Source organism: Carassius carassius, chromosome 28, assembly GCF_963082965.1.
Source record: "Carassius carassius chromosome 28, fCarCar2.1, whole genome shotgun sequence".
NCBI lineage: Eukaryota > Metazoa > Chordata > Actinopteri > Cypriniformes > Cyprinidae > Carassius > Carassius carassius.
This window is the reverse complement of record NC_081782.1, coordinates 17340920-17351932: the sequence shown is the minus strand read 5'-3', so window position 1 is coordinate 17351932 and position 11013 is coordinate 17340920. Positions and strand designations below refer to the sequence as shown.

Genomic DNA, 11013 nt, shown 5'->3' with positions numbered 1-11013 from the left:
AGCGCCCCTCCGTCTCATGCTAGGCTAACGGACATGCTAATCATGTTTATCCGCTTCCTTAAACGCACATTATAATTGCATCCGCTGTTAAGTTGATAAACCACATTTTATTCTGATTTAGGATTTAAGTAATGGGCTTTCCTCTCGCAATACTTATATTTCAAGTGTGAAGGCAGAAATACAAACTTTTTAGAAATTGATGTTTTTGAGTTTTATATAATAAAAGTCCCATGACCTGAGCACGGGCAAAAAGGACTACTTGCTACTTACTTCTTCTCATCTTTATAGATGAAACCCTGTAATTCTAAGTCTTAACTTAACTATGATAAATTGCATTATGTAAATCGTCAATTTGAGTTTTCTGATTTGGACCGTCAGCTGACAGTCATCTTTCTCTCAGTCAGCGTCACCTGACCACAGGTCAACTTGCACCAGTGCTTCTCAACCTTTCCGGACACATTTAGGTTAAACTGCTTCCTCTGGTATTTCTGCAGTGCAATGACAATACAGCTTGATTTAAAAAAAAATAAATAAAAAATTAAAAAAAAGTATATAAGATTCAAGATTCTGTGTTTTTCAACGAAAATAACAGTTATCGAGAAGGAACAGAAATGTGATTTCAGCTTACGCCTTTAAAAAAATGTTTCCCATAATTTATTTATTAATATGTTCGGCCTTTTAATTTAAGTTTTTTTAATTTAATTTTTTTATGTAAATTAATTTTGTCATTCTGTGCCCCCTGGTTAAGAACCACAGCCCACACTTACTACACAATTTATTGAAATCAGATGTATTTATTATTTAGTTAAAGCAAATTTTAATTGAATTGATTTAGTTAATTATTTTCTCCCCTCCATTTCTCACACTGCTTTTGTCTAAACTTTTCCACAGACCCCCTAGCACTCCATTGCAGCCCCCTGGAGCACAGTTTCTGTCTTATTCACATCTATAATAACTCATACTATAATATAGAAGCATCACAATACTGATCTTTGCTGGTCTGTCTTTCTTTTTCTGCTCTTTGGTGTACTGTATACCATGATGCTAGTAATAACGGCAATGAATTATGAATAGCACCAAATGTTTATTTTAACAGCCACTGAATATTTATAACATCACACTTCCTGTATGAATATCTTCTTTATTTATCAAACCTATTTACACTTTCAAGAGAATAACAACATAATCATGAAGATTTACTTTTTATAATTAATTACGCAAATATACGTATTTTTCACCATGTCCAAAAGTAGATCTCATGGCCATCCTACATGAAGTGGAGATCTTGAGAAAATACTCAAGATGAGTCTCAGTAACATTAGACTATAAAGACTCACTGGATCTGCAAGAATGACGACTTCCACTGTGGCTTTTCCAGGTGTGTCCAGCCTCACAAGAGGGGTTAGGATTTTCTGCTTTTTTTTTTTCATTAGCGCTTCGATGTCTGGTACACCTAGTAGACAGGATATTGTTGGCTGATGTTGGAATAGCTGACCTGATCCCGAGGGCAAGCGAATGCGATCCTTCCAAAAACAGTCCCGCCTCCAATGTCCTGTAACTCCAGCTTACACTACAAAAAACATACAGCTTATCGAAACGACACATAAACTAGCGCTCAAAAGTTTGGGCTTGGTTTAAAACAAGTCTCTTATACTCACCAAGGCTGCATTTATTTGATGGAAATACAGAAAAAACAACAATATTGGGAAATATTATCATAAATGTAAAACAACTGTTTTCTATTTTAATGTATATACTGCAAAATTCAATTTATTCAAGTGATGCAAAGCTGCATTTTCACCATCATTCAGCATGATTATAATCTAATACGGAAAAATTTATTATGATCAAATTTGAGTAAAGATTCCAAGCATTTTTTGATGAATAGAAAAGTTCAAAAGAACAGAAATATTTTGTGTTTACTGTCACTTTTCATCAGCTGAACATATTGTTGCTGAATAAAATATTTATTTATTCCAAAAAATGTTTATATAGTAGTGCTGTCAAATGATTAATCATGATTAATCGCATCCAAAAAAAAAGTTTTTTTTTACATAATATATATGTGTGTGTACTGTGTATATTATTTTTGGATATATAAATACATTTATAGGATATATTTTGAAAATATTTACACATTTATTTTCATGTAATTTATATTATATTTATATACTAATATATAGTGTTTTTTTCTTTTTTTTAAGTTTTATAAAAAGAGGATAACCAAACCCAAAGCATGAATTCATTAGGTCTTGGTGAGTGGCATGCCCTCATAAATTAATTATTGCCAAAAATATACTAAATGTATTATTTTCAGCCAAACCTGATTATCTGAGAATCCCATTAAGGCAATCTTTTTGTCCTCGTTTTTCTCAATAACCTTCATTCCGAGCAGAGCAGACCAATAATGAACAGAACGCTGCAGATCAGACACTGCCAGAGAGACTTTCTGGACAGGATCTGTCACCAGGACCAGAAACAATCAGTTAGGAGTCAGTAAACAATGGCACGCTTTACTACTAATGTTAACACACATTTACTTCCATATTTCATAAAGGAAGTTCTCCCATCCCTATTATAACACACAGATAGTGTAAATACCCACCACAGTTCGGCAGTTCCTTGTCTATAAGGTAAAAGCGGTATCCTCCCGGAGCTTCAGTCATGTAGAGAGACTCTTCGACTTGTTTTAGAGGCCAGTTTAACCTCTTTGCATTACTCACAGCCTGACTGGACTGCAGAGTAAGACCCTAATATTTAAGAGCACAGCTTTATTTAGACAGGATCCCATTTAACAGAACACATGCAGTGGGGGCCAAAAACCTAAAACTGCTTCTGAAGACGCTCCTATTGTAATTTATTACTAAAATAGAAATTATTAAATGTGTTATGATAACTAAAAAATGATTATGATGTTATCCAGGACATGATTCACATGATTAGTGACACACATTTATGCACATTGAATTTGTGGCTGAAAAATTTAGTAGAAGCTTACATTTTGTATGATATTTGGTCCAAAAATCATCATTACTGTATATATATATTTTGCTTTCAAATGTTCAGACACAACTTTATGTGTGGTTTTATAAGTTATAAATGTTTTATAATAATGTCATTTACCAGAAAATCATTGCCAAGGCAATATTCACCCACTCCATAATTATAGGTCAACTCTGCAACAAAGTGGTCATCTTCTGGTCTAAAGCCCACCATGGTTTTACTCCATTTTCCATCATATGGACTGAAACACGTGTAAGCTAATATCGAGAATTTGATACAGGTTTATACAGGCAGTTAAGCTTTAGTCAAATAAAAATAAAAGCATGACTAACCCATTGCAAGTTGCTTTGCAGCCCTCCTCAAATTCTTCATGATGCAGAATCTGCAGATTAGTATGATTTATTATTGTTTGTTAATGTAAATTTAATTTAAATACGCGTGCAAACCTGTATTTGGTAAAAGCGTGATTAACTGGCTTATCAACAATATTAGGAGGCAAAGTTCCCACTGTATACATTTACAGTAAGATCAACAGCCCACAGACCAAACCAAAATAATTCTTTTCATTTCAAACGAACGCTCATTGGCAATGCCATTATAAACGAGGGCACAATACGTAAATATTTGTAATATACTGTAATGCAAAATAACGTGTTACGACACGTTGAACTGAATCTTAATAACATATTTCTTGGTGAATTCTTACATGGTACAGTCCATTTTTGTGCCGTGGAAGGGGCACTGAGTCAACCACGTGAATCGGTTCCAATGAACAGTTCGTCCTAAAGAATCGATTAAAATTTAGCTTTTTAAAATATCGATATCAAACTGCTCTTTTAATAAAACAATACATACATATATTTACATACAGAGACGAAACAAAGCAAAGGAAAACAAAAAGGGTCAGAGAAAAAGTGTGCAACCAGTCAGGGTAAACAACAACAAATTAATAAATTAACGTCTTTAGAAGACATAAATGATGAATAAAGAATTCATTACATAAATTAAATTATAAAACATAAATCAATTATGTAATATTTCCCTGTATCTTATTTTAAGTGTTCAAACAATAAAATAAAAACATCTTTAAAACAAAAAAGAGATGTCACTTACAAAATAAAGTTGATAAGAGACCCGATTTCTTGCGACAACGGTGAAGTGATGCAACCAACTCTTGCAAAAGATTCGGCTCAAAAGAATGATTCACTAATCGGACATCCGTAGTAGTTCATTCCCTGTGACGCAGGCGAAGCGCGGTCAGGCCTCACGGTGGGTGGATAAATCAAAAATAGGCAAAATCATAATATGCACTGACTCAGCTTCAGTTCTTGATAGTTTAATGTCTTTCCATTCGAAAAGTCGACAAGATATACTGTATCAAATCCTTTACTGGATCACAAGAATAACATATCAGGGAGGACTAGTTTTTTATGAGTCCCAGCACATATAGGAGTGGAAGGAAATGAAAAAGTGGACAAGGTTGCAAAGAATGCTTTAAAGAAGGGAAGTGTAGAAATGAAAATAAGAGTCAGTAAAGCAGAAATGAAATCAATAATCTGGGAAAAAATTAACCAAAAGTGGCAAGAATTGTGGGATAATGAGGAGAAAGGGAGACACCTATACCATATCCAGAAGAGTATTAAGGTAAATAGGGTAGGAAGTGGAGACAGGAAAGAGGAAACTGTACTAACAGGCTGGGATACTGTGCTCTAAATTAAACATAAAAAATTATAGAGAAACATCAGACGGGATTGTGTGAGGAGTGTCAGGAAGAGGAATCGGTGGAGCATGTAATTCTATATTGTAGGAAATATCAAAGGGAGAGGATGATAATGGATAATAAACTGAAGGAATTAGGGGTACAGAATCTCACTTTAAATACAATATTAAATATGAATGTTAGAGCACAGGTGAGAGAGTTGTTAGGTTTTTTAAGGGATACTGGGCTATATTATAGGGTATAATGGGAAAAGGTTAAAGGTTTTTTTTTTGCCTCCCTAAGTTAGTATAGAATTATATTGTGACGTAAACCTACTGACTGGTCCACACTCCGGAACCGAAGGTGGCGGTAATGCACCATTAAGCTGGATGCCAACCACCTTAAATAAAGAAGAAGAAGAAGAAGAAGAAGAAGAAGGTTCGCGGTCAACAAAGATGGCAGCGCTCATGTATAACGTGAGTCGTGGATTTGTTATTTTCGGGGAACGTAGTTTATTACTCAGAGGACATAACATCCACCGGATCTTGGTGGATTCGAGGCGATGTGTCCGAGCCCTCCGGCGGAGACCCGTGGCGGTCCTGTATCCTGATGGACAACGAGAGAGATTCATTAAATCAAACGAAGCAGGCGATAAAATGAACCATCGGAAGGACAAACACACAGAGAGAGTCTCAGAGAGAGCTAGCAGGCAGCAGTGGAGAGGACATGTCTCTGAATGTGCAGAAGAGTCTCCACAGATGAAACACACACGCTTCGAGAAGGCTCCTGCTGGAGACAACACACTCGCGTGAGGCACTTACAGTTGTGAAAGTTATGAAAAAATTACACCGATTATCGCCATTCTAGAAAAATACATCAACTGATTTTTAAATGGCAAAATGTCTGATTAGTTTACGTTTAATTTCTTTGGGTTATTTATTATTTATATTGCCAAAAGTTATGGGACATCCCCTTCTTTAGAACAGAAACCGGCACTTCCAAAACTGTGGCGTCAGAGATGGAAACATAATTAATCTGTTTAAAAATGTTATTTCCGTCTCTGTTGCAACAGTTTTGTAAGTGTCTAAAATGACTGTACCCACATTCACAAGTCATTGGTGTTTGGTGATGATGAGTTTTTGGCACATTTGGATCGCTTGTATCTGTTGGACCCAATTAAAAACTTTCCTTAATTACAATAATAATAATAAAAATAAAAACATCACTTCAAACAAGAATTAACCTTTGACAAAAAAAGAAAAAAAAATTAAATATATTTTGGTATTTTTATATTTTCCGTTGTATTGGATCTTTCACATGCAGTCTTTCTATCAAAGAAAAAGTTGCTCAGTTGTAGTTTTAAGTGATCTGTCTCTCTGCCCTCAGGAGGGTGGCCAGTGTTGCCCGGTCCAGAGTGTTTCGGGATAAGGAAGGTAAGGTTCTGCTGGAGGGGAGGCGTCTGATCTGTGACGCTCTGTGTGCTGGAGCGTCTCCTCAGATGCTCTTCTTCAGTTCAGTGCAGAGACTGCAGGAGCTCCCTCTAGATCGACTACAGCAGGCCAAGCTCATCAAGGTCCGATATGAAGACATGAAGACCTGGTCTGACCTGGTCACTCCTCAGGGGGTCATAGGTGCGATGCTGACTCTCTTTTAGAAACCTAGTTCACATCTAAATGCTTATAACACAACACAAATCACATTGTTCCCTTCAAATCGCAGCTATATTCTCTAAACCGGATGCCTCCCACCTGGTGTTTCCAAAAGACACGCGTCTTCAGTCAGTACCTTTGTTTCTGTTAGGTGACAACATACGTGATGCTGGGAACCTAGGGACTATTTTACGCTGCGCGGCAGCTGCTGGCTGTGAGCGGGTTCTCCTCACCAAAGGTATGTAGTACATTTATATGTTATACTTAATCTTTATAAACTTCTAAAACACTGTAGCCTATTTTCACATTCTGGGTAAGTTTTTAAACAGTTATAACTGAATATGTTTCAGCAAAAAGACATTGTATTTAATGAAGAACATTTCATTAATGAGTAATTGTGCAAACAGGTTTTGCATATTACTATGTTATTACTATAAAAAAAAATTAAATTAAAAAAACTAAAACATTTTTGGAACTTTAAATATTAACATATAGCAAAATGAGTTATGCAATAATAATTAAATGGTACATTTTATATGAATATATTGTTAAATGAAATTAAAATGAGAATTACCAGTATTAACAATTGAAAACAATCAATTTAATTAAATTCTTCCTGTCATGACTACCTAAAAGTCAAAATTTATGATTAAAAAAATAAAAAATTATAAAAAAATGTATGTATATAAATTTTATATTCTGGCAAAACAACTAATATATTTCTCTAAAATGTTTATAATCCCTTTTTTGTTGTCTGTTCATATTGTGTGTTTGTGTGTGCATGTTTACAAAATTCATGAAAAAAATAAATCAGTCCTAAAAATGTGCGAGATGTAAGAGTAAGGGGCTAAATGTATTTTACAAATGTATTTTGAGACAAATCTAGCTCAAAGTCTGCGTTATATCATGTTAAAAGTCACTACAGATATCCAGGTAATCAAATAGTTATCTTATTTTAAATAGTTATATCTTTTAAAAAATATGTGGTGGAAAACAAAAACACAATTTTAATAGTACTGACACTTTTTCAACTTAGTTTACTATATTAAATCCATGTTTTTTGTTTTAAGAAGTTTTAGAAATATTTTCTGGGTTAAAAATGGCCAGAATGCATTACAGTAAACCCTAATCACTGGCTGTTTTGGTTTTTGTCCTCAGGTTGTGTGGACGTCTGGGAACCCAAGGTTCTTCGCGCAGCAATGGGAGCTCATTTCCGACTTCCGGTCTTTCCTAATTTAGACTGGGATGAAATTTCCAAGCACTTACCAAAAGACGTGGTTGTCCATGTAGCAGATAACCGTGTAAAAGCTCCAGTTCCAGCACAAGCAGAAAAAGGTTCTTTGGAGGACTACAGTGAAAGTGACTCTGACGAAGAGTCCGATGATGAACTTTCACTGCCGTGTCTGAAGCCTCAGGTGTACTATGAGAGTTGGGCTCAGAGGAGCACGGCACTGGTGATTGGTGGAGAGACGCATGGACTGAGTCTGGAGGCTCAGCGATTGGCTGAGGAAACAGAGGGCAAGAGGCTCTTTGTGCCCATGGCTCCAGGAGTGGAGAGCCTGAACTCTGCAATGGCTGCTAGTATACTGCTGTTTGAAGGCAGACGGCAGCTTCTGCAGTTGTTGGACAAAACACGGCGAAGAACACGATCTAAAATCTTCAAATGAGTGGTTTTCTTGTAACGTGTTCAAGATGTTTCACCAGTACTGTCCATGTTCACTTTATTTCTCATTGTGTCTTTTGTCTGCTTGTCATTTCTCCAGTAGAGGGCGATTATTGTGTGTTTTGATGTACTCACCCTCAGACCATACTGATGTAGACGAGTTTGTTTCTTGAACTGAACGGATTTGGAGAAATTTAGCATTACATCACTTACTCACCAGTGGATCCTCTGCAGTGAATGGGTGCCGTCAAAATAAGAGTCCAAACGGCTGATAAAAACATCACAATAATCCACACCACTCCAGTGCATCAATTAATTGGTGATGTGAAGCAAAAAGCTGCGAGTTTTTAGCTATAAATAATCACCTCTGGCTAAATTATGAGTTCATAATCCATATTTTTCCCACTGTTTTCACTTGTAAACTGCATATTTATCTCCTGATTCAGATGTGGTGTCTTTTTCACTGCACTATTTCACCTGGAAGCAATGGTTTGAAGACAAAAATATCTAAATGATGATTCATGTTGATTTTTGTGATGATTGTATCAGCTGTTTAGACTCTCATTCTGATGGCACCCATTCAATTCAAAGAGATCCATTGGTGAGCAAGTGATGTAATGCTACACTTCTCTAAACCTGTTCTGTTTGAGAGACAAACTCGGCTACATCTTGGATGGCCTGAGGGTGAGAACATTTTCAGCAAATTTTCATTTTTGAGGGAACTATTCTTTTAAGTATGTTGAACAATATACAACCAACATTTTAAACTATCAGGCTATTGCTTGCTACACTCTGGCATGACCTCATTGCATTACATGTTTAATTAAGCAAGTGGCATATGGTTATTCTGGCAAGAGTTCCAGATTTCTGTGAGAATATTATAATGTACAGTGTAGAAAATCGAAACTGTATCATCATTATATATGTACAACATATGTATTTTTATGTAAGTGGAAATTAAAGATTGAAGGAAATACCTTGTGGGATATTTCAGTATTTCTGGTTGTATATCGCATGATCTGGCATATTTAAAAGATTCTAGAGTAATATTACATTATTATCAGAATATCTGCATGCAGTATGCATACTACAGAAACGGAGTAGTAGGGTAGTATGGACTGCAAACATAGTCCTAAGTATAAAGAGAACAGAGGCATTTTAAACAGTGAGTTTTAATGGTTGACATTTCAAACCAAGGACAGACAGACTGTGCTTTAATTGGCTACATTTCATAGGGAAGCTTGCAATTAGATGCTGTTTATTGTGCCTTCAAAAAAGAAAAAGAAAAAAAGACCGCTTTAATACAGGGGACCTTCACAGAAAATCCACTTAAATGTCACGTTTGAGATGGGAACAGATCAGTCATTCAACATCAAATATCAACAAGAAGGTGGGAGAAGACCTTTAAAGTATCAACTACAGACAACTGCATTAAAAATAAACAGCGGCAGCCACACAAAGAATAGATAGTGCCTTCTATACAAGGATATCAACATCAGCTTGTTCATGTATGCATATTTATCAGCACCCATAAGTATCGAATCACAGCCGTACAGAACATATGGCCACGTAAAATGTGCAGTGTCTGTGGAAAAATAATAATACTAATACATCTACCAAGCTATATTTATTCTAAGCTCTTGATTTTTGAAACAATATCCAAGGATAGAAGGAAATGCTTGATAAAAGTCTCAGTTAAAGCAAATCGGAACTACGTTGTGAACTTGTTCACTTGCAGCTGCAGGGGTCAATCTAATCTCTAAATGTAACGGCAAAAGACAATCAACGTTAAAATCTGCATGTAGTAAATGCAAGGCACCACAGGAGGAGGCGGCCACTTCGAGATGGAGGGGCACGTATTAAAAGAAGTAAAATATCAATACAAAGTACGCTTCTGTTGGAACAGTCTGACAGGAAGAGAAGAAAGAGCAGGCCTGGAGGTCAAGGGCCAGATGGAGGTTCAGGTTACAGGGTGCAGGGAGATCAAGGACTTCAAATGGGTTCTGGTTTGAGCTTCTCAGCCAGAAAGTCACTAACAAACTGTTCTACCACGACAGGTGTGATTTCCTCCACGTCTTTAACGTATTTGGCGCGGGCCGACATGTCCAGGATGGTGAGGAGAGGCGCGGCCTCAGGCAGGTTGGTGTAGTCCCGCAGGGAATCGCTCATATCATCCTGTCAGGAGATGAAAACATCAGCTGAAGTGATCATTATTGTCTGTGAAGAGCAAAATGACTACAAAAGTGTTAAGAGATGAACTGGAAATAACCACCATGGAGACACAGGGAAACAAAAAACTGCATAAGTGCATTATAAAGCCCTCACTCTCAAAATCAGCAGAATGCCAAAGACAGGGGAGTCTCTTTCTACCCTATCCGGAGCTCCTCTCACTGCCCACAGAGAGGAGGACCAGGAGGGGGTACAAAAACATCACGTCACCCACCTTGTTGCTTTGAGGCACTACAACCCCAGGAAACACCAGAGAGATGAATAGCACTGCGAGTGTGGAATAAAAAATCACATTATTCCAGATGGGGGTCTCTAAATATGTGTTTGTGGGGTAACAAAGGCAGGTGGAGTGATTTTATTTTCAGAATCTCTTCTGCAGTCTCTCTTTAAGAAGGTCTGATCTCAATACCCCAGAAACCCTACGGTGGCTCCATAGATGCTGCTTATATATATATATATATATATATATATATATATATATATAAACAAATTTAACATATCCTACATGAATAAATGTAAGCATAAATACATAAAGAATAAATTGGATGTTTATGGTTTGACTTTGGCAAGTCTTAAGTCACAGGGGTATATTTTTAGCAATAGCCAAAAAAAAAAAAAAACACTGTATGGGTCAAAATTATTGGGATATTAAGTAAAGATCATGTTCCATGAAGATATTTTGTAAATTTCCTAACATAAATACATCAAAACTCAGTAATATGCATTGCTAAGAATTCTTTTGGACAACTTTCAAGGTGATTTTCTCAGTA

The 11013-nt window shown here is 36.3% G+C and overlaps 3 protein-coding genes across 4 annotated transcripts in view; 1 reads left to right on the top strand and 2 right to left on the bottom strand.

Moving 5' to 3' along the window:
- Nucleotides 1–1453: 1453 nt before the first annotated feature.
- LOC132108450 (glyoxalase domain-containing protein 4-like) lies at nucleotides 1454–3477 on the bottom strand. Its single transcript, XM_059515158.1, has 5 exons — nucleotides 3336–3477; nucleotides 3124–3244; nucleotides 2606–2750; nucleotides 2324–2460; nucleotides 1454–1570 (listed from the first exon to the last, which is right to left on the bottom strand). The coding sequence occupies exons 2-5, from the start codon at nucleotides 3214–3216 to the stop codon at nucleotides 1454–1456; spliced, it is 492 nt and encodes a 163-aa protein (XP_059371141.1). The 5' UTR covers nucleotides 3217–3244; nucleotides 3336–3477.
- Nucleotides 3478–5134: 1657 nt separating this feature from the next.
- On the top strand, nucleotides 5135–8990 carry mrm3a (mitochondrial rRNA methyltransferase 3a). Of its 2 annotated transcripts, XM_059514697.1 has the most exons (5): nucleotides 5418–5510; nucleotides 6089–6135; nucleotides 6215–6333; nucleotides 6422–6589; nucleotides 7510–8990. In XM_059514697.1, the coding sequence occupies exons 3-5, from the start codon at nucleotides 6291–6293 to the stop codon at nucleotides 8016–8018; spliced, it is 720 nt and encodes a 239-aa protein (XP_059370680.1). In that variant the 5' UTR covers nucleotides 5418–5510; nucleotides 6089–6135; nucleotides 6215–6290; the 3' UTR covers nucleotides 8019–8990. The 2 variants fall into 2 exon arrangements, with proteins under 2 accessions (XP_059370679.1, XP_059370680.1); XM_059514696.1 differs by having other exon boundaries at nucleotides 5135–5510; nucleotides 6089–6333.
- Nucleotides 8991–9168: 178 nt separating this feature from the next.
- nxn (nucleoredoxin) overlaps nucleotides 9169–11013 on the bottom strand; it is a 78207-nt gene continuing 76362 nt past the window's right edge. Inside the window, exon 8 of the mRNA XM_059514698.1 lies at nucleotides 9169–10189. Within this exon, the coding sequence (XP_059370681.1) occupies nucleotides 10007–10189 (183 nt within the window). The 3' untranslated portion in view covers nucleotides 9169–10006. The remainder of the gene's footprint in view (nucleotides 10190–11013) is intronic.

What these genes read in the sequence shown, in the direction of transcription:
- LOC132108450 (XM_059515158.1), bottom strand. Translation starts at nt 3,216, where the DNA reads ATGGTGGGCTTTAGACCAGAAGATGACCACTTTGTTGCAGAGTTGACC. An exon ending in GCCTTGGCAATGATTTTCTG is followed by an intron (nt 2,751 to 3,123) that starts GTAAATGACATT and finishes CTTAAATATTAG; the next exon opens with GGTCTTACTCTGCAGTCCAG. An exon ending in TGGGATTCTCAGATAATCAG is followed by an intron (nt 1,571 to 2,323) that starts GTTTGGCTGAAA and finishes TGTTTTTTGTAG; the next exon opens with TGTAAGCTGGAGTTACAGGA.
- mrm3a (XM_059514696.1), top strand. Translation starts at nt 5,158, where the DNA reads ATGGCAGCGCTCATGTATAACGTGAGTCGTGGATTTGTTATTTTCGGG. An exon ending in CACTCCTCAGGGGGTCATAG is followed by an intron (nt 6,334 to 6,421) that starts GTGCGATGCTGA and finishes TTCAAATCGCAG; the next exon opens with CTATATTCTCTAAACCGGAT. An exon ending in GCGGGTTCTCCTCACCAAAG is followed by an intron (nt 6,590 to 7,509) that starts GTATGTAGTACA and finishes TTTTGTCCTCAG; the next exon opens with GTTGTGTGGACGTCTGGGAA.